Below are 22,810 nucleotides of genomic sequence, written 5' to 3'. Positions count from 1 at the left end.
CATCATAACGAGTCCGTAGTTTTGGCATGTAAAGCATCAGAAATAATTGATTAGGAAATACGCCGTGACCTCGATGCTTTCGACATCACCTATTTTTTCGCCGCACAGTGCCGATAATGTGCCCAGCCCGGTGCCCGCCGGGCAAGCAGTGCGCGCCGGACGCTCCGACAGACATGCATGGTTGCTTTGAAGTGGACTGTCAATGCGGTGAGTGGTTGACTGATCTGCCTCGCTGTGAAAATGGCAAAGAGCGATGTCGTCTCGGGCTTTTACCGACGTTGGTCACGCTCCCGTTCCGGTGTTCCGCAGACGTTCCACGAAGTATGCGTGAATTGTTGAGTTGTTTCAAACAAGTGAAGTTTCCTAATTGTTCACACGGTGGCATTGTTCGCAAGGACTCGCTATGTTCTGGCGATGTCCAAGATGGGTCGGTGCCTCAACAAAAGCCTTCACGAGCACGACTTGAGCAGCTGCGCTGCTGATGGAAGTAAAGTCGGCGTTTTTTTTTTCGTTCGTTTTTTTTTTTTTGAGGACGGAGGATGTGCCTCCAGACTTCAATATTACTAGAGGTAGAGTTGAGGTAGAGCGATAACACTTTGAGTAAAACTACTCTTGCAACGTGTACTACAACATCAGGAAAAGAAAAATTGTTCAGAAACCATCGACGATGCTTATCAATACAGCGCACAACCAAACGCCTCTAGAAAGCTATTCCCATTATTCAATAATCGCGCTCTTTAAGGCAAATGCTCGCTGTGGTGAGGAGACGAGGTTGCGTGCGTTGCTTCCTTGCATAATTGTGTAAAAGTGGAGGCTTTAACCAGTACGTCTTTAGCGCTAGTGTAAATGGACAGCACATGGGTGTCAAAGAGCTGTTGGCGTTCGGTGACGAACATGGCCTGCGACTCGGCTGCGCGAGAGCACGCACCTTTTCCAGAAGCGTCTTGCTGTCATCGGTGACAGACCGACTGTCAACCTCATCGAAAACGGGGGATGGAGTCAATGAAAGACTGCGGTCTGCCTGTATGCTCTCTCCATGGACAGCTCTTATACCAAGGAGCAAAGTTTTGTTTTGAGCGATGGCAGAATGTATATTTGCGCCTTCTTGCAGCTCATTCACACTGGGCCACTCAGCGTCTAAAGCGACACGGAATCGCCTGCCCGTGAAATGCCTGCGTCGTCCCCATTACACGCTCATAGCACCATTGCTGCTGCCGGCTCACGAAATACCGCGAGAACAAGAAAAGCGAACGATATTTCACTACTAGAGTGGTCTGCTGAGTCGCGCGCAGTTTTCCCTCCTGCCCACATTGTAGCACATTCTGCGCGTTATTGTTTTAGCACTGCAAGAAAGCGTTCCAGAGGTCACGATTGTCGAGCTCCTAGTCATTTCAGAAACTTGCCGGCTAGCTAGCACCCATGACAGCCACCATCTCGCTTCTCCATTGGATAGGCTCACCGACTGCAAGCAGGTGATCCGCCCACTAGAACAAACCAATCACCGTGAACAAGCGCCCATCGTCAAGAGAATCCCAACCGATTTCATCACCTCGCTAAGCCGATCACGAGATCCTAACCACAACGAAGTGGATTGCCGACCACTGCCAAGTCCCTGGTAACGAAGACGCGTACCGGGTGGCATGAGATACATTGTCTTCCACCTGCAGCCTAGTTACGTCTGCAATACCTCTCTCTCTCGCTACCACCAGAGACGCAATCAACTTCCATCCTCCATAGCATGTGGCATGGGCCGCGCAGGCACATGAGGGACAACATTCCCAGTAACGCCCGCCCTGTGCATCCAGGCTTGCCGAGAGGTTCGCAAAGCCCGCATTGGTTTCGGCTTTACGCCGTACGGTATTGAACGTTGGGAGCCGCACAAATGAAAGAAGGGGAACGGAGAAGGTGACAATGGTGGTCCGATCCCCGAATTCGTACTTGGCTGCCCTTCGTGCAAGGCAACAGCGAGGCCACAGATACGCCATTTACTATGGAATGCGCTGCATTTCATAGTAGCAACTGAAAGTTCACTCGCACAATACCGACACTAGACGAATGTATCCTGGCCCTATCCGCAAGTAGATACACAGTAACATCTGCTAGCTCTCTAGTTCATAAAAGATACGGGAATAACACGTACGATTGGACACCACATGGCCGATTTTCCGTCACCCTCCTTGCGATTTTTTTTTACTTTTTGTAACCGCCACTCCTTATTCATTATTTTTATTATTTTTTGGACTTGCAATATTTAATTATTTTTTTATTTTCTTTATATTCGTGCTACCCACTTTTGCACTCACGATAATGAGTCATCCTGACAAAAAATGATCATTCATTCATTCATTCATTCTGCTATTCGTTTTAGCATCAGTTCGTCCTTCGGGACATTACACTTGTGCTTAGCGTGTAGCTCCTACAGGACTGGGTAATCTCTCACTGTCCATATCGACATTACCGTTGTCAAGGGAGACGAACCAGCCTTTTGATACGACGGCAAGGCGTCGAACTAGAACGTGTTGCGAAGTGCCGGGAAGGACGACTCAGTCTGTGGCTCGCGTTCCCATAGGTCCGCGGCGAAGGATTCCGGTGACAGTGTTGGCTGAACGCGGTATGAAACCGACCGGCGTGGAGAGGGCCTTTCCGACGGAATTCGTTTCCGCCGAATCGTATCCCGAGCCACTCTAGATGCCGGATGTCTCAGCTTCAACGAGCATTCAGCGAAAAGCTATGGCGGTTACGATATCAGATGCGGCACGACATATGCTGCAGTCTTCGGCTTTACCTAGTTGTCATGACCCGGGTATATACGATAGCCTACTTGTAAACGTTGAGTATTTGCGAATTAAGTGCTTCTAAAATTACCCCAGTTAAAACACAGCCCTCACTTGCATAGCGCGTTCGTTTGGTCTCTCGTCCCACTGCGCAATAACTATGCAGCGCGGCAACCCGTAGATCCAATTCCACGAAGCCCGAAAGCCGCGTAGTTCTAAAAGCACTGTCACATAGGTGTAAGAAAATGGAGCTAGCCATCCATAAGAGAAGTTTACATAACATAGGCCGCTAATTAGGGTTGGGAACAAGGTTGTACAAAAAATATGTTTTTAGGATGACGCGAAGAAGAGAACGACGACGGTCCTGAAGACGACGATAGGTTGACACAGCCCGGCTAGGCTCTCTTTTGTTTTCGCCAACGTTCGCTTTTTGTAAATATATTGTAAATAGTTTTATACGCGTAACATTTGGTGGAGGTGCGGCGTACCCGTCTTCTTTGCAACGGCGCTCCGCTGTGGACGTCACATCCAGCTTCTGACAGCGCCTCCTGAGGACGACACGTCATCTACGCCTGCACCGGCACCCGTCAGCACCGAGTGCGTTGCCCTTCCGAATCCGCATGACCCCGGCACATTCTCTGGTCTCGAGGGTATGAACGTAGAAGAATGGCTCAGCATGTACCAACGTGTAAGCAAGGGGAACAAGTGGGACCTGACCTTAATGCTAGCCAATGTCGTTTTCTATCTGGACGGAACTCCGCGCGTTTGGTTCCAAACACAAAGCAGAAGCTTTCAAACGTCTTTGGCGATCCCTCTGGTCAACAGCTAGCCATCAAAAAGCAGCTCGCTACCCATGCCCAAAGTGCTACAGAGTCATACGTCTCCTATATTCAAGGCATCCTGGCCCTTTGTCAATAAATGGACATGTCCATGGCAGTCAGGAAAAGTAGGACATATATGCTCAATGACATTGCGGATGACGCATGTAATCTCTTACTTTTCAGCAACGTTTCTACTGTCAACGCCATAATAAAGGAATGCAGCTGCTTCAAGCTAGCAAAGAACCGCCGTGTCCCCCATCAATTTTCCCGCCTGCCGAATACCGCCGCGACATTCTCTTGCATCGACCAAGACAGCCCGCCACCCTCATTTGACAACGTGATTCGCATTGTGCATCGCGAACTCGAAGCTACGTTTCCCGCCTCACCCCAGCAGACCGCCACAGGACAACTCCGGCACAACAATATTCTTAATCCGGTGCTTGGTTCGCCAGGAAGGAGCTAGCCCTGGCTGCCCCACCGCCTGCTCAGTCAATCGCCCTGACGCCAGAATGACTCCTCCTATGATCATGCCCTACCGCAGCCCGCCCTTTCCTTCCCGTTATCGGAATCCACGCGAATGGCGGACGCCGGGCGATAAGCCGATCTGTTTTTGCTCCGGTCGAGTTGGCCACGATTCCCATCACTGCCGCAGTCGTTGGACGCCTTCGCCCGGAAGCGCTTCACGCCGCCACTTCCTCGGCGCTTCCGACGCCTCTGGTGCTGACCGCCGTTACGCTCGCTCGCCTTCACCACCACATTCTCGGCCACGTCCGCCGCCAACTTCAAATCAAATCTTCAAATCAAATCAATTTTATTCTCCAGTTTACATACTGTATGGCCATTCTGGGCTAAAAGCTACATACGTAGCTTGACGTGACCCAAAAGACCAGACAAGGCAGTAGCGCAGTAATTAAACAGTGTATGCACATTTACAAGAATTCACATATAATTCCCGCGAGAGTTGGAATTCATCATGAACGGAAATACTGAAGCATACTTTACATCATGGCGAGTTACCCTCATATGAAATAGTTTTAGCACGACGGATTTCACACAACATTACCATAAGCAATACTATATATATATATACAAGACAATCTAACACCAGCTGGACAACGCAGCATGAGAATGATTTTCGAAGATTAGAATTTGCTGCGAAAACTAAACACGTTGTACAGTATACACTGGTAAAGATGCACAAAGGTACAAGAATTATCACATCGGATATGTTACAAATGAACAAAGTTATGAGCGGAGTTCTTTCCTACTGAAATTCTCAATATGCTTGTATTTGTTCAAAGTGGATGGTAGGTTATATATTAAAGACTGATGTTTATAGAGTGTTGCGAAGTATGGATTTGACCACAACTCAGGATTTGTCGCGTTCGTATTTATGTGAGGACGCTCTAAGGAGGCTAATTGTTTTATGTAGCTCCTAGCAAATTCTGAAGAATATCGTGCAGTATGTAATAAACGAAAAATGTATAGCTTATCAATTCGAATAATGTTATACTTAGGGAACGCCTCTATGGTGCTTGAATAGTAACCTATATTTCCAACATATCGGATTATCTTCTTCTGTAACATAAGTCTGTGTATGTTAGTTTTGGTGGCTGTACACAGCACTAAAGCGCTATAATGTAAGTATGCATTAAATAATGCATTACGAATCTGCACTTTGGCTCTTATAGGAAGTATATTACGACATGCGATACAACCCCTGTCACGGAAGAAAGCATTCTACAGAGATAATTTACGTGCATGTCCCAAGATAGGTGCGAAGAGAAATCAACCCCAATAGTTTCTTGACTGTCAACTATTTCTATTTTTTGACCTTCAAATGTCATGGTATTCTTTAACTGGATGAACTTATCTAACTTCCCCGCTCTACTTCGCTGCCGTACTTAGGACCCACTGTGCCGATAAACTAGACGACGCGGCACCTCGGGGTGGTGCTGCACTGTTGGATTTACCCTAAAATCCTCTACTGACGCTATTAATAACGCACAATGATGGCACACCTGGCGCAGCACTCATCGACACCGGCACACACATTTCCGTGATGAGCACCCACCTCCCCCTTTCGCCGTAACCTAAAGAAAGCTCTCACACCTGCCATCACTCGGGTCGTACGCATCGCCGACGGCAGAACGGTTGACGAAGTGGGAATGTGTACTGCCCGCGGAAGCATTGCTAGTCGCCATAATGTCGTCCTTTTCACCGGGCTTGTCCACTGCCCACTGCCCCCAGGACCTGATACTTGGTCTAGACTATCTGATCACTCTGCACTGATCGACCGCTCCGGAAGTACTGAGCGCCGAAAGTAATTTTATTTATGTTTTGAACGTGTATTCCTTGAAATAACCACACAATTGCCAGGAACCCTATTGTATCATATATATATATATATATATATATATATATATATATATAGACGTTTCCAACGGCGAAACTGCGTGATAATAATTCGTCGTGGTGTTCCTGTCTTTCCTTACTGCCGCAGTGGCGGTATCGCTGGCTACAACGCAACCATCGATGCCTCATCCTGACGGTAAGTGGCGGCGGAAGGCCAATTTATTTTCGTCCACGTTGATACACTAAATATCTCAATCCATATTGGGAAGTGAAATTATTTTCACGTTTAGGTTTAGTCACTATAGAACACATTACTATAAAAACGTCGCAGCTCCTTCCGAAAGGCGATCCATCCATCCATTGCGATAGCAAATGCATAGACAGCTACGCGAGCTTAGGATAGTAATTTTATCGGCCATATGAACTTGCAAACATTCGTTTACTATCTAGATGAATAAGCTTGGTGTCAGCGCGCACAGGCAAACGTGAATTCATCACACTGATGACCACGGACACTCGCTGTCGAAACGCTGACGTGAGGAAGCGTGGCAACGACAGCAAGCGTAGTGACCGTCGTGCTGTGTATCTCTTCAACGCAAACTTACCTGCGACAACGCTGCACGGACAAAGGTATCAGACATCGTCACACCGAGACACAGCCCCCCCCCCCCCATCCCCGATACAGATCGCTTTCAAGATAAGCCGTGTGCGGCCTCGGAATGGGCAGTTGCTGCCATAGTACAACGCCGCGCCCTTCCCCTCCCCCGGCACTATGCGCGCCTCGGAAGATGGCGCGTTTCCTCCCTGTTCTCCTCCACTGCGCGCGCGAGATTGAACCATTGAACTGCGGTCGTCGGCTTCCCTCGTGCTCTTTCACTCGCCCCTGCAGCATGCGGCAACGGTGTTGTCGCCCTTGCAGTTTATGAGGAACATCACGGCGAGGGCGACGGCAAAGACGCGCTTGTCTTCGTCGTTCTTTCTGTCCCTTTATGTGTGCCCAGTAAATCACATTTGCAATGGAATACCAACTAGCCCGTACTCGAAACCCTGCTTCAGTAAAGACGCGCCTGGAAAGTCTTTATAATTGCTGTCGCACTAAAATTAAGTCTGAGGACACCTAACCACTTTTTATGAGTTCTAAATGGGAAAGCATTAATGTCCAATTGAATGCCGCTGGGCTATTCTTCAAGTTATGGAATTATCGTGGGCAAGCAAGTGCGTTGAGGCGCTTTTCCAACGCTTAATGCCACCAACGTTTTTTTCCTTACGAATTTATTCTGTATTTTTATACATTAATTTATTTAAAGTGATTACCGAGTTGTACTTAGAACGCAAGCGAGAGCTTGCACCGACATGTGACGCGCAGATAACACAGAGGCTTCCGAAATCGAGGGTGACGTGCGTCGTGGCGATTGCCCCTCACGCAAACCTCACGCGCTATCGCGTGAGGTGTTCGCTTTCGCCCGCTGTGCTCCGTCTAGGCGCGCTCGTGACATGTCGTCGCAGCCAATGGGAATTTAGGGGCCGTTTTTCGCTTGCCCAGACGACAGACGCCGCTGCCGCCTTTGTCGCTCAATTAGCGAGTTGATTCTTGCGCATCAATAAGTATTTATCAGAATTGACCTGCCAGTTTTTTTCTTCTTGTGATTAGGGTTTCCTTGCTTGTCCCATTTTATTTGAAATATGCTGTGAGTGTTGCTGATGACGTCGGATAAGAGCCACAAATGCTGAGTAGACGGCCTTTTCTGATGCAAAAGTCGCAATATTACCGTAACCAAATCTCTTTTCATTGGGTTATTAGTCGCTTATAAGTTTTGCTTTCCTTAAGCATGAGCGTGAACGGGCTTAAAATGAGGCCCACAGCACGTTGCAAGCAAAGGTCTGATGAAATAACAGTCACGTCTCGGCACGATTAAGAATAGTCAAACCTGTTTTCTTTTCCAGCTGCGCTTTCGTTCTCAAAGAACGATTGTGTTTGTCCGAAAGTACAGCACAAGCACTCTAAAGGGCAATAGTGCGCATCCCGGTTAAAGATAGCAGACGCTTCTCGAAAATTTCTTATTTATTGAGATTTGTTGGTGCTGCTGAATGAGAAACGGGCGAAGTTTTATAATTAAAAAATCACTTTATGGGGTTTTGCGTGCCAAAACCACTTTCTGATTATGAGGCACGCCGTAACGGAGGACTCCGGAAATTTCGACCACCTGGGGTTCTTTAACGTGCACCTAAATCTAAGTACGCGGGTGTTTTCGCATTTCGCCCTCATCGAAATGCGGCCGCCGTGGGCAGGATTCGATCCCGCAACCTCGTGCTCAGCAACCTAACACCATAGCCACAGAGCAACCACGGCGGGTAAAAAAAAAAAGATTATAGAAAAGGCACCAGCATTACTCAGCGCATCTTTAAGGTAACTCAGCTAACAGGCTCGTTATTGATTATACTAATTGATTGCCAACGTAATTATGGTGTTTTAGGTGCGAAAATCATGATCCGATATGAGGCACACCGTTGTGGTCCGTTGCGGATTAAATTTCATCACCTGGAGCTCTTTAATGGGCGCCTAACTCTTGGCTGCCCCACCTTGTAACATAATCACCATGTTCTACATTACTCTTGCGTTAAAGAGAACGTTGTCGGGAACATTATAAAAATTGACTGCTCGTGCGCGTGGGCACAGTCTCAAGTTTTTTTTTTTTTTCTGTGCACTAGCTATTCATGAGGTGTTTGATCATGAAGTTTCCGCATAACGTACACGGGACTGAACAAGCGCGAACGACTCAGCGTGCAACGTGAGTACACTGGCCTGTTATCTACCTGCAGTAATAATATGTTGCGTGCAGCGGCTTATCAAACAATAAGTCTTAGCCACACTAGGGCATGTAGAGAACGCGACAATGCTATCGGGCTTCACGCTGAGGTGTTCACGTGCGTTTTTAGTTCCACTGTACGTATGTTTTGGTGCAAACAATTGCGGTGTTTCAGTCAGTTGCTTTTTTTTTTCAATTTTGGTTGCTGAAGTTTGTACAGTAGAGAATTCGCTGTGGATAAATGAATATTACAAGGTGATGGCAGCGCTTATCCATTTTGAGAGGGGGGGGGGGGGGGGGTCACTAAATCCTCTCTAGCTCTCCGTTGATTCGGCCCGAAACGCAACTTCTAACAACAATATTCTTTGACCACGGTTGGCATGACGGACTTTCAGACCGTAATGAAGCACAATCGGAAAGATATACTCCAGTACAAGGATTTCTGATTCAGTTTAACTCGTTGTATGGACTGTGGTCTGCTCATTCAGAAGTGACAAATTTCTGTTTGAGAGCTTGTTTCGCTGGATATGAAATCGTAACTGGAACTCGTTTAAGCCATTTTCACCCAAGAAGCGCTCTACTGATGTTCAGTCAGTCTTTTATTCCACCGTGCCGGCGCGCAGAAATCGCACCGTATAAATGCGCTCTAAAACGCCTCGCCCACTAAATATATAAGCTATCTCTCTAAAGTGGAAAGGCTAAACTGTAGTAGGAACTTTGTGTTGCCCTTAACTGTTATATTCATCAGCCCACGATCCTTCTTCCTTAATTGTTAATTCACCACAATAAACACACATTAGTTTTTATTCCCAACAGTCAATAGAATTTAAGCTAGGTAAACTGCATGGTACGGAAGCATCATGTAATGGCGCCGACGACATGGGACCATAAGAAGGATTCAAAAGAGGGCCCATTTCTGACAAAATTTGAATTTAATTTAATTGGATTTCTTTTCTTTTGAAAGAAAGTAACGAAAATAAATATTTCTGGGCGAAGCTAGACTATTATACATAATACCAAAAGAAAGGCAGAAACAACTAGCGCGCTTCACCTTGGCATGGTAAAGCGGCAGTCCAAGTTCGGCAAAGTTCGGAATCTCCGCAAGCTCCGGTAACGCCCTGAGATGAATGAGCTAAGTGTATCCAGACATAAAGGTCCACCCTCGCCACGCCTCCGGTTCTCGAATCTAGTTGCAGTACCAAGATTCTATAGTTCTCGAGTCTAGGTTCACTCTTGGATTATCATCACTAGTACGTTACCTCATGAGCGGCCCAAAAAAGAGTCACATGGTCAGACCGTCGGTGCCATCTTTCATTTGTTTATCGTCCCACTGAGTGCATTACCAGTGCAAGTTATAGAAAAATATGTTATGCTTTAGCGTATTGGAAAGAAAAGAACGGGCTGCCGCGAGGATGCGCCACGCCTGCACTGTTCGCATTCGACGGTGGATGTAGAGATAATGTCCGAAACAGGAGACATGCCCGCGCCCCAGAAAGGTGTAGCAGGCGCCTTGCGCTGAGTGTGCAGACAGCGCAGTCACTGTATGGCAACATTCAGTTAATAACTATAAGCGGCGCTGGCGCGTAACTTTGCCGAGTCAGCTGTGTTTGAAACGAAGAAGCGGCGTGCGCAGGGGGCGCTCCTGTTGACATGAGTATCTGGCTTTACCTCGACATTTTTAAAAGCTCTTCTCCCGGTACAACTCCCAAGGTTAATCTCGTCGCGCGTTTGACCTTCAGCCGCCGGTGTGCAAGTGTGAAGGTGTGACGTCACGTCATGTGATCCACTGCGGAGAGGCATCGCAGCTGCGCACGCTCGAGCATCGCCTTGTGTACCACGTGACTATAGGCGAGGGTTTAAGCAGTCGATTCGGCGGCGCTTGGCTGCTCACTTTCGCCGTGGATTAAGCACGCGCCGGTGCGAGCGCGTCAACCCTTCGCCGCAGGCACCAGGCTCAGTCTGAGCACCCTGCCGATACAGATTGCGGGGAAGAAGCACCGAAGAACCTTGTCTAACCATGCTTAACAGAGCTTTCGCTCGTATAACTAGGCTTAGGACACGCGAACCACAGCCACTTTTTTTTGTCGGCTAGTTTCGCGTGTTCCGCCGTATCTTTCTTCACTGATTGCCGTCGAGCAAACAAAGGCGAGCGAGGAGATCGGGGCATCGTGCATAGCATATAGTTTTATACAGTAATTACTAGAGGCAACTGTGGCGCTAGCGTCTGCCGGAGCTGCAATGTGGGTGGTTCAGCCAGCATGGGAATTATGGGAAGTGCATGGATTTGTCTGAACTTCGTCCTTCTGGCTTGAAGAAGCTTCGTGACATTAAACTTGTCACTTAGACGAAAGTACTGCTTCGTAACTATTTAAAACGGCATTATTAAAATTGGTCGAAGGCAGAATTCGAACGCAGGACCACTCAGCACAGAACCTCGATATTGAAACCACTACGCCACGAACGCTTGCTTTTCTTTATTGTTTACGCCACGGACGCATGCATTGACAAGCGACATAAAACTCCCTTATGAGTTCATCACGGGCAAGCCAGTGCCTTGAGACTCTTGGCGCTTTTCTATTTGGCCACCTCGACAAGCTGAATCGTTGCAATTGGTAGCAATTGTGCGTGTTTGCAGCGTCATATGCACTTCGAAAAGTAAAGATTGCTCTGAAAGTTACGACAATGCAGGCATAAAAAGCGCTGTAAACAAAGCCACACGCACGAAGATTGGGCAAATTCATGTGCTTCCCATCATTCCCGTGGTGGCTGCACCATTGCAACGCCAGAGTTCTCTCTGGTAGTAGTGCAGGAAACTCTATGCTGCATAGCACCCCAGGATGGTTCTCTTGAGACGATGATTGCGTATTGACACATTAGACAGTTTTATAGAGCGTTTCATTTGCCTTGCTCCGCTCAGCCACGCGCATGCGCCGAACGCTCCGCCGCCAGCGCGTTAGCGGCGGCGCGCCTCCGTCCCGCTACAATGCTCGCCGAGTGGAGCGCGGTGAGCGAGACGAACGAAAATGTAAAATGGCTGCCGCCACTGCCGCGGTAGGGTGGCTAGCCTTGCCGCAGGTCGGCTGATTTTCATGGGAGAAACATTGTATCTTTGAAAGAGCGCCTGTCTAATCGAGATGACGGTGAAAACTCGGCGCCAAAAGCACGGTTGTGAATACGACGATTTGTTGACAAGCACATAAGTGGCACATCAAGCGTCTTCGGCTGCAGCCTCGCATCCTCACTGCGTTCGTGTAACAAAGCACCCATCCATGTGAAAAACAAGAAAAGAAATAAAAAAGTCACTAATTTTAAAAATTGCAGCATGCAACTGTACGCCAAACGAACGCGTGAACTCTCAGCTAAAGCAGATTCTTTATCTGTCCAAGCGCGGGGGAGGATCGGGTGTACGCAAGCGAGCGGGGAGCAGTACACGTTCTGGTAAACCTTTCTGCTGCAAGTAGGACTGTGGCTGACAGTTATATCCATTGGAATTTACGCAAAGAGCAGTACTACCAGTCCTGGCAGTGTGCATCGGAGAAAGCATCCGCCATTTCCAGCGGATGCCGCGGCGTAGCGGCGAACGGTACTCGCACTCAAACTCAGACGATGCAATCCATGTGATGAAATATTTTTTTCCTCGAAGATCTGAACCTGTGTTGTTAAGTTTTCCGCACGAATCGCTTGTTCCGGGTGCTATGCACACCTTACCTCATTCGAATGCTACCCTCTTAACTGAATGCACAATGACAAGACGTTCCTATGCTGCAATCATTGAGCCACGACAGTTCGCAAACGGGCGGCTGAGCAAGAAATGTACGTGGATTTCGTTCTTCACAACATTAAGGACCAAGGAACGCCTATCATTACTCTCGTCGGCACTACGTGTGCACACATCCATTCAGTGTGTCTTCCCGCGTTCTTTCACATTTTGTGTGCAGTCTATCGCCTTTCAGCATCGTTGCCTTAGTAACTATCAGCAATACACGAACTTTCACGACATATAAAACGACTTTGTTAAGGACTCACACATAGAGCGCTAGTCTGTGACTCGATTACATTGAACGATAATGATAAACGGCGCTTCATTGGATCAGCGGAGTGTGCTGCCTGCAGAAAAAAAAAGCCATTTTACACGTAATTTGCACCCGATAAATGACGACGCTTTCTAGGGGGGAAAATATGCAGACGCCACACACTGTGGGAATCGATGTTCGCAACATTTTGCAGCTAACTGGCTATCCAGCCTTCTTAGAGGTTCCGGAAACCGCTACCCCGTGAAGTAACGTGCCGGGTGTGAATTGAGTAGTTGTTTGTGTGATTGCAGCAGCAGGACGACGAGTTCGTCGAAGACGATCGTACGGCAGCGATGGCATGATTTCTATGCCGGCACCATTTGTATGTCGATTCGGTGGGAGCTTACTACATGACGATTGGTGGGCCCTGCATGGGTAGTGGGCGAGCGTAAGCGAGAGAAACATCGATTGTGATGTCATGAACGACTTCGTGTTATACAATCGTACCTACCTGTGGCAACGTCACGTGGCATGAGTTAACGTTATGATGGCATTTGTACTTCGATGAAGGAAATCTTAAAACACGATTAACTAGGGCGATCAGGAAATTTCTCCAGTGTCACGCAGCTTCTACGCAGCGTAAGCTACTACAAGGAAAGTAGCAGGACAGTAGGCCGGTGCTGGAGATAGTGCAGTCTAGCACGGCACCTCAAAGCGCGATCGGTCACAGGGAAAGCAGACGAGACAGTGGCCCGTGGCACACGCGCCGAATGTTTCTAAGAGGTGACTGCCTTTGTAACGAGAGTGGTATGCGGAAGTTTTGACCTATCGCCTCCCTTTTAGACAACTATTTATTCATTTATTTCATTTCAATTCGTTTATTATCACCTTGAAGGCCCGAAGGCATTACATAAGGGGGGCGGGGGGGGGGGCAATACAAACGCGTAAGGGTGGTTGCGTACAAAACAACGAAAAAAAAAGGAATATTGCTGATTTCGTATGAATTTACACAATCAAAGAGAAATTTCGAATTTAAAGAGGTAACACGGCATTACATTCGCATAAAAAAAAGAATAGGTGGAAGGTGTGATAAGGGTAGACTATTCCGAGTGGTTTATGATGGGTTCATGAACGATGTACACTGGGAACAGAAAGTTATTCAAAGTGATTTGTTAGGTATTCACGAAATTTTTCGCGGTCAGTACAGGTAACGAAGTTGTCAGGGAGCGCATTCCAATAAACGATTGCGTCAGGAAAGAAGGAAGTGGTCACGGCAGGTGAGCGGCCGGTAAACGTGCTATGGCAGAGCTGTGACTTATGCGATAGGAAGTTCGCAATGGTGGTTTAAGAAGGTGGTGCCTTGAGCGTGGATTGTAAAAAAAAAAAAGGAGTGCAGCAAACAAAGACGTGATATGATGCGGCGTGACTTCAGTGTTGGCAGACCTATTGTTTGCTTCAAAGAAGTGACACTAGTGTACCGTGAATAATGGGAAGGGACCAAGCAGATTCCAATGATACGTTTAGGTATTCTGGTGATGGATGCCAGACAGCGGAAGTAAATTCAAGTTGCGCACGGACAAATGTCACGTACGCCAACTTCTTTACTTCTGAGGATGCCTTCTTTAAATTTCTTTGTAGATACCCGAGTGAGCGTGCAGCTTTGCGACGTATTGTTTCGATATGTGTTACCGTAATAATTTTACTGCGAAGTGTTTATTTTGTGCTTCTGGACGCAGCTAGGGTTGTTTTGGCCGCCAAGTAAGATTGAACACGTACGTTTGATATTTGTACGAAACACCACAACGGAAAATTTTAAAAAGCGACCGTCGCGTAGCTTTTGGAGGACTGGGCTGCTGCGCTCGACGCAGAGGTTCAATTACGCCATCAGTCACGCATTTCTTCTTTTTATGAAAGCTAGGTTAGATAGAAATCTACCTGTGTACCTACCTACCTACCTACCTACCTACCTACCTACCTACCTACCTACCTACCTACCTACCTACCTACCTACCTACTTACCTACCTACCTACCTACCTACCTACCTACCTACCTACCTACCTACCTACCTACGTACGTACGTACCTAACTACCTACCTACCTCTACCTACCTACCTACCTACCTACCTACCTACCTACCTAACCCAACCTACCTACCTACCTTAAAAAGGCCACAACGAGGCAAAGAATGCCTCACATTAAAAAAAAACAACGTCGCCAGAAGAGATCTTGGGCACGGCTAGGTAGTATATATGCTCTCCAGTTCTCCCCACAAAGATCCGAAAGGGTCATTGTCCAATTTAGGTCAAACCATCGTGTCTCGCTTGATGGCCAGTCACTCTGTCAGGGGCTTCCCCAAGGACATGCAATTTGTTATGTACTGAAGATGGTATAGAGGAGCTGTATACGCATGTGCAGCCTAATAGCTAGACGTGAAAATATAATATGCTCATGAGTGAGGAAAAAAACAAAAGGCACTCTTGCACTGCGTGCCTTGCAGCTCTGTGGAGGCACGAAGTGGTTAAGAACTCTGCGGTCACAATGCAGTAGGCTTACTTGTTAAGGGTAAAAAAAATAACAGTAAAAAAATAACAGTAAGTAATAGAGGTGGTGGAACATTGTTCCCAAGAAGCGCTCACGCTTACGCTATGACGCAAATTCCACTGACAATATCTAAACCGATTGTGAGGCCTCGAATTTCTCTAATCAGGTGCGCTGAAAAGCCTGGGCGTCCTCACGTGAACGCAAGTTTGATAGATAATAGACTTGATGTGTTTGTGAGAGTCATCTTCACTATACAAGTAGGCTCTACAGGAATCTCAGGGCATGTTCCCACACGGTTGATCTGCGTGTTTTGAACACGAGACAACTTGGTCATAAATCCCTGTGTAAGGGCATAAAAAGACTGGATGGGCAAATTATCGACGTCTGAGAGTCGATATAACTGCTGCACGGTGGCCAAATGCCGCTGTTTTTTCTCTGGTGGTGGCAGCAAATTACAGGAGTGATCGCTAGATGTTCACAAGAGAGCTAACGGCACAAGAGAGGAGAAGAGGAGCAGGGATAATAACATGATACGTGGTTACCGGTTTCATTGACGACTTATCAGTCGGACACACGGATCTATGCAGAAACCCTGGTAACCCATGACTGAAATGAAGTAGAGCATGCCGATGGTGTAGTCACAGCGGCGGGTGTGACGTCGATGGAGATATTGTAAAAGGAGGAAACATTTGCACTGAGAATAACTTGCTTTTTCTGTGGCGACTATGAAAAGCCACCTTAGGGTTTTACACACTGCAATATTTGGAGTCATGTGGCAACGAGAGTAATCTTCTGGACGGGCGACTTGATAACCTGGAGTGGAGATGTTATCACTATGCATTAGGGATGTCGTGCACTGCAGCCTTCCTGGTATCATTTCCGTGCTATATAAGGAAGGATGTGCGCCACGTTTGTGCTACCATAGCTCCCTAATACCACTTCGGTGCTACAAGAAAGCTATGTCTAGCTATCTAGTCAAATCAGAAAAGGCTGTTGTCCTGGACCACTGCCGATCCTTGCACCTGTTCAACTGTTTGGTCAAGTGAAAAATGTGTTCACCTTTGGATGGTGATGAAGATACAATGATACTTGTAGACGTCGGTTGCAGCAGCAGCAAACATATGCCGTTGGCTATTGTCAGCTAAACTGTGGTGGACATAGAAATAATGCGATGATGGGTTTAACAAGGCGCGCGGACGAAGTGACCACAAAGCATGGACCAAATTAGCACGTTAATGGCTCAGCGCTTCTGTGCAATTCTCAGCGCAAATAGAGGTGTCGGTTCGCTGCTGCCTACAGCGGTGGAATGGGTCCGCGTCTCGGAATGGGTCAGATTCAATGCACCTATTGTGCAACATATTCGCATTCGACTTTGTAACACAATCGATCCGGTAACACATCGACAGCAACAGTATGGCTTGTGAACGCTAGCAGTTTGTTTATTCTGCATATACCACACGCCTCTCATCCGGTAGCATGAAATAATAGAGAAACAAATAAAAAAATCCATTAGTCCATCTATCAATGAAATAACAGACAGACAGACAGACAGACAGACAGACAGACAGACAGACAGACAGACAGACAGACAGACAGACAGACAGACAGAGGCCGATAAAGAGATAAACAAAAGCAACAACAAATACCTGGCAAGTTATTTTGACGTTCACGGTAAACTTAACGGGCATGCAAATTTCCAGGATTGTGGAGGTGACATTGGTGTGGTCAGCTATCTTGCGGTACAAAAGACCCTTAGTGCCACGAAAATCATTGCGGGAGATTCGTTCGCAGTTTGCGATGATTAAAAATTTGTAATGCTTGTCATTATGTGACTATTAACAACGTTGATAGTTTTCAACTACAACTCCACGGACAGACGGGAACCTCGGCCTGTCGTCGAGCGCTCTTTGTGAACTGGGAGAAATCTCAAATTAAACCGTGCTATAGTCTGCAGTAGAGGTCGAAATATTTCCGAAAAATGGCATAAATGGACAACCTCGTGAGAACAAAAAGCTCGCCCTGTTTTTCATGTCGTTGTCTTACTGAACATTTTATTTAAACTTGGTGGCAATTGCTTTGTATTTTTGACTTACGAAGTGCAAGTTGCAATATGTTTTCATGTTCATAAGTCTTCGTACTGTGACGCGACCAATACTTGCTGGTGTGTTTAGCACGTGCTTCTTCTTTCTGACTACTGCAGGAACTCCCAAGCCATGCCCAGTGCTCTGTCCTGCAAACTTCTCGTGCCACAAGATGCAACCACTCGACGCATCGCGGTGCTACGTGGCTCCTTGCCCCTGCGGTGAGTACTGCTATTTAACATTCCGAGTTGCTCAACGCTCACGAAGGAAGCATTACCACTATTTTTATGACATACGGCACCTAAGCCTATTAGATTTTTTGAATGTCTCGAAAAGCTGTGGAAATGTTCGCCATTTTGTTTGATTGGCATAGCGCGGAAAACACCCTTGCGATTGCGTAACTTAGAAAGACGTTGTATGTTAAATGTCTATGCTGATTGCCTAGAAGGACATTGCAGTGAAGGGAAGCGACACTTTAGTGTAGAGAAGAGGCACCAAATTGGCGAGTTGGCCCATTTTCACAGGATTTGGGACATCGCAGGCCACAAGGGTCAGTGCAAGAGAACAGATGAGCAAATGCTGACGCGCAAGTGTAAATAATTTGGGGAGAATAGTGCCTATAATACGTCGCAAATGAGGTACCTGTTGTGAGCCAAATGCAAACAAATAATTGAGAAAGAATGTTCAAATATTTTAACGTTGAAATAGATGTTTTCGGCTAAATACTTCAAAATGAATGGAGATCTTCGAGATAAAAGGATCTTTTGCAAGTGCTTCTGCCACGTGCGAAGTAATGGGTAGTTTCGTGGTTCAGTTTGGTGTGGCCAGTCAGCGAAGCGATCTTAACAAAGGAAACGCCTCATAGCATGCTAGTAGCGGAAGCCAGACCATGCGCTACTTCAGGGACGTTCCCGTGGGGCCTTTGTGTATTCGTTTATTTGTGAGATCGTCAATGAAGGCCACAGTGTTGTACTTTCATTGCTTCTGAAGAAAGATACAGCGGAAAGGCCATCGCCGTTTGTACCAAGTATGCGCAATTGAAGCACAATAGCAGCTCACAATGAGTCTCACCTTGACTGATTTACTTGTCTATCACGCGCAGTTCGCGACTCGTGCCGCGACCCATGTCCTGGCGGGGAGATCTGCGACCTGAACACGCCGATAGCAGCCGACGGATGCCTCATGTCTCCCTGCACCTGCGGTAAACGTTTAACGTCAGGGATAAATCGTTCACTTGCAGCTAACCCAAATGTGCCGGCGAATGTCGGGCCGTCACTTAAGGCCCGTTTATAGTCCGACGTGACGCCCGCGCGCGCGCACGCTACGTCATGTCGGCGAAAACGACACCCCTATAGTCGGGCGCACCGGCGCAGCCATAAAGCCCCGACGGGCCCGGCGCCGATATGGCTCCTGAGCCATTCGCGCGTCGGAGTCGGCGGAACTCTCGCACCACAATGCATTGCGCGCGAAGAAAAAGGCGCCAACACAATTCCGCAGACGGCTTTTGCGGACGGCGCGCGACTTGGCGAACGTTCTGCGCATGCTCCGAAGATAGCAGCCGACGGCGCGCGCATTGAAGTATAGAGGGGATGGCATCTCGGCTGGCGCAGCGCAACCGACGTAGCGTGATTGACCGCGAACGACGCTCGCCCGCGCGCCGATAACGTCGGGCTATAAACGTGCCTTTAGACCTTTCAAGCGAGCGACCAAAAAGCCCGTCATACGTGTACAACGATACGTCAGGAGACAGGCGGACCCGGCGGCTCAGTGTATACAGCGTGCCACCTCCGAGTAGGAAGGCGCGGATTCGAATGAGTTGATTGGTCGTGAGAGTAGGCAATCCCGCTAGGGTGCAATGCAAGTAAGGGCCAGCGCACAAGACCCAAGGGCGTGTTATAGTTAATAGAGGTGATCAAAATCAACAATAAGCCACTTCGATGACGTTCGGATGATCCTGTGTTACTCAGGATTACGAAGCCTCGTTTAATAGTGAGGTATCAATATTCGACGAGAACCATGGTTAGGTTAGCGCAACTGCTATTTTGAGCAACAATAACCTCGCAGTGAGGGGTAAAAAACAAAGGTGAACGTGCACGGCGCTGGCGTTGGTAATCCCTCATTCCAATTTGGACTTAAGAACGAGACGAGAATGCGCGCTTCCGCAGAAATAATCTTACGCGAGACATGTCTAAATAATTTTCTCGCCAGATAGCCTCCCAACCAAATTAGCCATTTCAGACATTGGCTGAATATGTATGACGTAGGTTAGCATTCTTAAGATACTTCATGCAATTTCTGGTGTCTCTCGGTCTACCCAGCTATCTATGTCTCTAACAATTTCCCCGCCAACATGAGTCAATAGATAGTCCATGGTCTAATCGGAAAGAGACATCGGGCTGCTGCGATAAGGGAGCTGGGTTCAAATTAGGCGCTAACTTGAGTCACAGGGTATGTGCCACTCTTCAGTGAAAATCAATTGCGACAGATCCCATCTCCGGATGACTGCCGATGGTAATGAGATTAGCGTTTAAGCAATGTAGCGACACACCGTATTGCTCAAATCGCGTTTATTTAAAATTTGTAGTGGTCATTCTGAGACTTCCGTCGCCTCGGCTATATGCGGCATATGTAGGCAGTCTCCAGTATCGACCCGTTTTGATATGACACTCGGTTGACGAGGCCAGCCATGCAAATGACGACATGGCCACGACGCAGGGACGGCAATCGAATGACAAAGAAGCGATGAATTTGGATTGAACGAGAAAGGTGGTTGGACGTCGACGGCAGGACGGCAATTAGATAGCGCTTATGGATGATGACGATGGAAGAACGACGGCGGCACTAGGACACTGTGATGACGACGAGTGTATGACGACGGTGTGACAGCAACTGGACGATCAAGCTGTAATGACAACAATGGCGTGACCACTACGGCATGACGACGATGGCATGACAACGAATGCATGATAGCGATTGTCTGACGACGACAGAATGACAACTCCGGCATATTTGCTATAGAATTAAGACAGCATGATTACGTTAGAATGACACAGAAAATATGACGTCGATGGAAGGACGAAGTTGGTAGGACCACGACGGTATGACCACAATTTGATTATGTTTCTTAAGTGATGATGCTGGTAAAATGACAGCATGACGACGACAGCACGACAGTAATCGTATGGAAATGATGGCATAACGATGACGCCATGACGAGAGTCGGATGGTTTGACAACAGCTGCAGGATGACGACTGTATGACGACAATGTAGTGACATGGAGGTCATGAAAATGGTGTGCGGATAGTGAGATAACGACGAATGTATGACGACGATGGCTTGACGGCGACTGTATTGAAAAGACGGTAGGACAACGATGGGTTGACGACAACTGCATGAATGAGAGTCAGATTGTGAAGTTGAAATAAGGAAGATGGAACTACCTCGGTGGCATCACGACAACGGTATGTCAATGAATGAATGACGACTGCATGACGATAATGATGTGACCACTGCTCCATGACGGGAGTTGGATCACGAAGCTGGAAAGAAGACGATCGAACTACCACAATGATATCACGACGGCGGTACAACACTGAATGTGTGACGACTGGGGACGACTAGCGTGATGGCGACCGCAGGACGAGAGTCGGATCACAAGGCGGAATGACGACAATGGAGTTGCCACGATGGTATCACAAAGACGGTATGACAACCGACACATGACGACTGTTTGACGACGACGACGTGATGACGACGGTAGTCAGGTTAATAAGCTAATACGACGGCGTCGTCACCACGAAAATATCATTAGTTGCCCAAGCTACTGGACAAACTGGGCCGCTAAGTGGGCGTGGAAGGCATGATGACGACGCCTTCAGAGTCAGATAACGAAGCTCGAATGCCGACGATAAAATTGCCACATACTACAACATGGTAACTAGTGGCCCAAGCTGGTTGGCAGCTTGGTCCACTGGGCCGGCGTAAGATGATAGATAGATAGATAGATAGATAGATAGATAGATAGATAGATAGATAGATAGATAGATAGATAGATAGATAGATAGATAGATAGATAGATAGATAGATAGGCTGAAAATGCCGTAAGTAAGCATAGAATTGCAAAGCGCATTAAAATTTGGCATCCGACGATGACTGTCGATGGTAATGTGTTTAGCATTGAGTCAATATAGCCACACAATTAAGTATTGCCACCGTCGGAGCAAGTTATGTATGAGGCGTGTACTGCAGCGGGACTCATCTGTCGCGCTTCCCTAAAAACACTTGGCGCCATCTAGCAGCGCTGCCGCGAAGTGGCTCTTCTCTCGCGCTTCTTTCTGGACACGCTACATCATCTAGTGGCGCTCCCTTGAAGTCCAGGCGTCAACTCCGAGAAGTGTGGCGCGACGGTGCCTACGACCAGAGAAAATCGTTCCTTCGTTTCTGCACACTCAGTGGCACATACTCAGTGACGCAAGTTGGCGAGACGCTCGTTGAAGAGCGGCCCATATCCAGTGCATTCATAGCACTGGTGGCTAAAGCCCTGACGTGAAAGACGTTTATTGAAAAGCGACACATACCCGGTGCACTTGTGGCGAAGTCTGCTAAAGCGTCTGGTTGTTGTCCTTAAGGAACCTTTGTGAACTGGGTTAAAGACTAGCTCCTCGGTGCGGCAAACCAGAACTTGCCATTTTGTGTTTTATAGCTTCGCCCTTAGGCGCCCGTTGGTGCGTTTCGCGCCATCATCGTGGCTTTGCGTTCTCCCTCGGCGTAACCGAGCGAACGAGCATAGCGAATGATGAAAGGGCGAACGCAGAGCGTAGCGAGGAATGAAAAACGGTGATAGCGAAGAGAGAGCGACGATTGAAGCGGAGGCGAAAAGCGGAGGAATAAGGTATTAGAGTGTTTTAGTTGAGCGTATTTTCGCTCCGCTAAGCAGTTAAGCGGAGCCGAAGCGCGAATGCGCATGCGCCGTCCGCTTAGCCGTAAGCGGGATAGCGGAGCGAGGAACACGGTCCGCTTAGAAGCTGCCTGAGCGGAGCGTGCCTCGCAGCACTTTGGCTAGCGTTCGCGTCCGAACGGATTGGATTGGATGCCGAAAGCAAGCTCGCTGGCTAACACGTGGCGTTCCCCAAGACGGCGCTTTATTTTCCATTGGATAACATGGACCGGTAACGCATTACAAGCGCACGTCTAGATATTTCATGGTGAAACAAGTTATATATATATACATATATACGTTTTACGGTATAAGAGTGATCATAAAGTGTTTTTATTTTCTTTCATTACCCTGAATTTAGCCAGGGGGCGCTGCAACTACGAAAGGTCCGCTCCGCTACGCTAAACGTGCAACTAAAACGTGAAAATCACCCGCCGCTCCGCTCTGGCTTAGCGGGGCCGCTCGGCGCGGAGCGTACCG

General features: G+C 47.7%; 1 protein-coding gene across 3 annotated transcripts in view; it reads left to right on the top strand.

Moving 5' to 3' along the window:
• The window catches only part of LOC126525279 (uncharacterized), an 88,145-nt gene that overhangs the window by 20,752 nt on the left and 44,583 nt on the right, over positions 1 to 22,810 (top strand). For 2 of the 3 annotated variants that reach the window (XM_072286761.1, XM_072286760.1), the window contains exons 5-8: positions 109 to 207; positions 6,099 to 6,146; positions 17,513 to 17,614; positions 18,496 to 18,594. In XM_072286761.1, the coding sequence (XP_072142862.1) occupies positions 109 to 207; positions 6,099 to 6,146; positions 17,513 to 17,614; positions 18,496 to 18,594 (348 nt within the window). The remainder of the gene's footprint in view (positions 1 to 108; positions 208 to 6,098; positions 6,147 to 17,512; positions 17,615 to 18,495; positions 18,595 to 22,810) is intronic. The other variant, XM_072286762.1, reaches the window with a different exon arrangement.

Source organism: Dermacentor andersoni, chromosome 3 (genome assembly GCF_023375885.2).
Source record: "Dermacentor andersoni chromosome 3, qqDerAnde1_hic_scaffold, whole genome shotgun sequence".
NCBI lineage: Eukaryota > Metazoa > Arthropoda > Arachnida > Ixodida > Ixodidae > Dermacentor > Dermacentor andersoni.
Note: the sequence above shows the minus strand (reverse complement) of the source record. Positions and strands in the feature narration are given on the sequence as shown.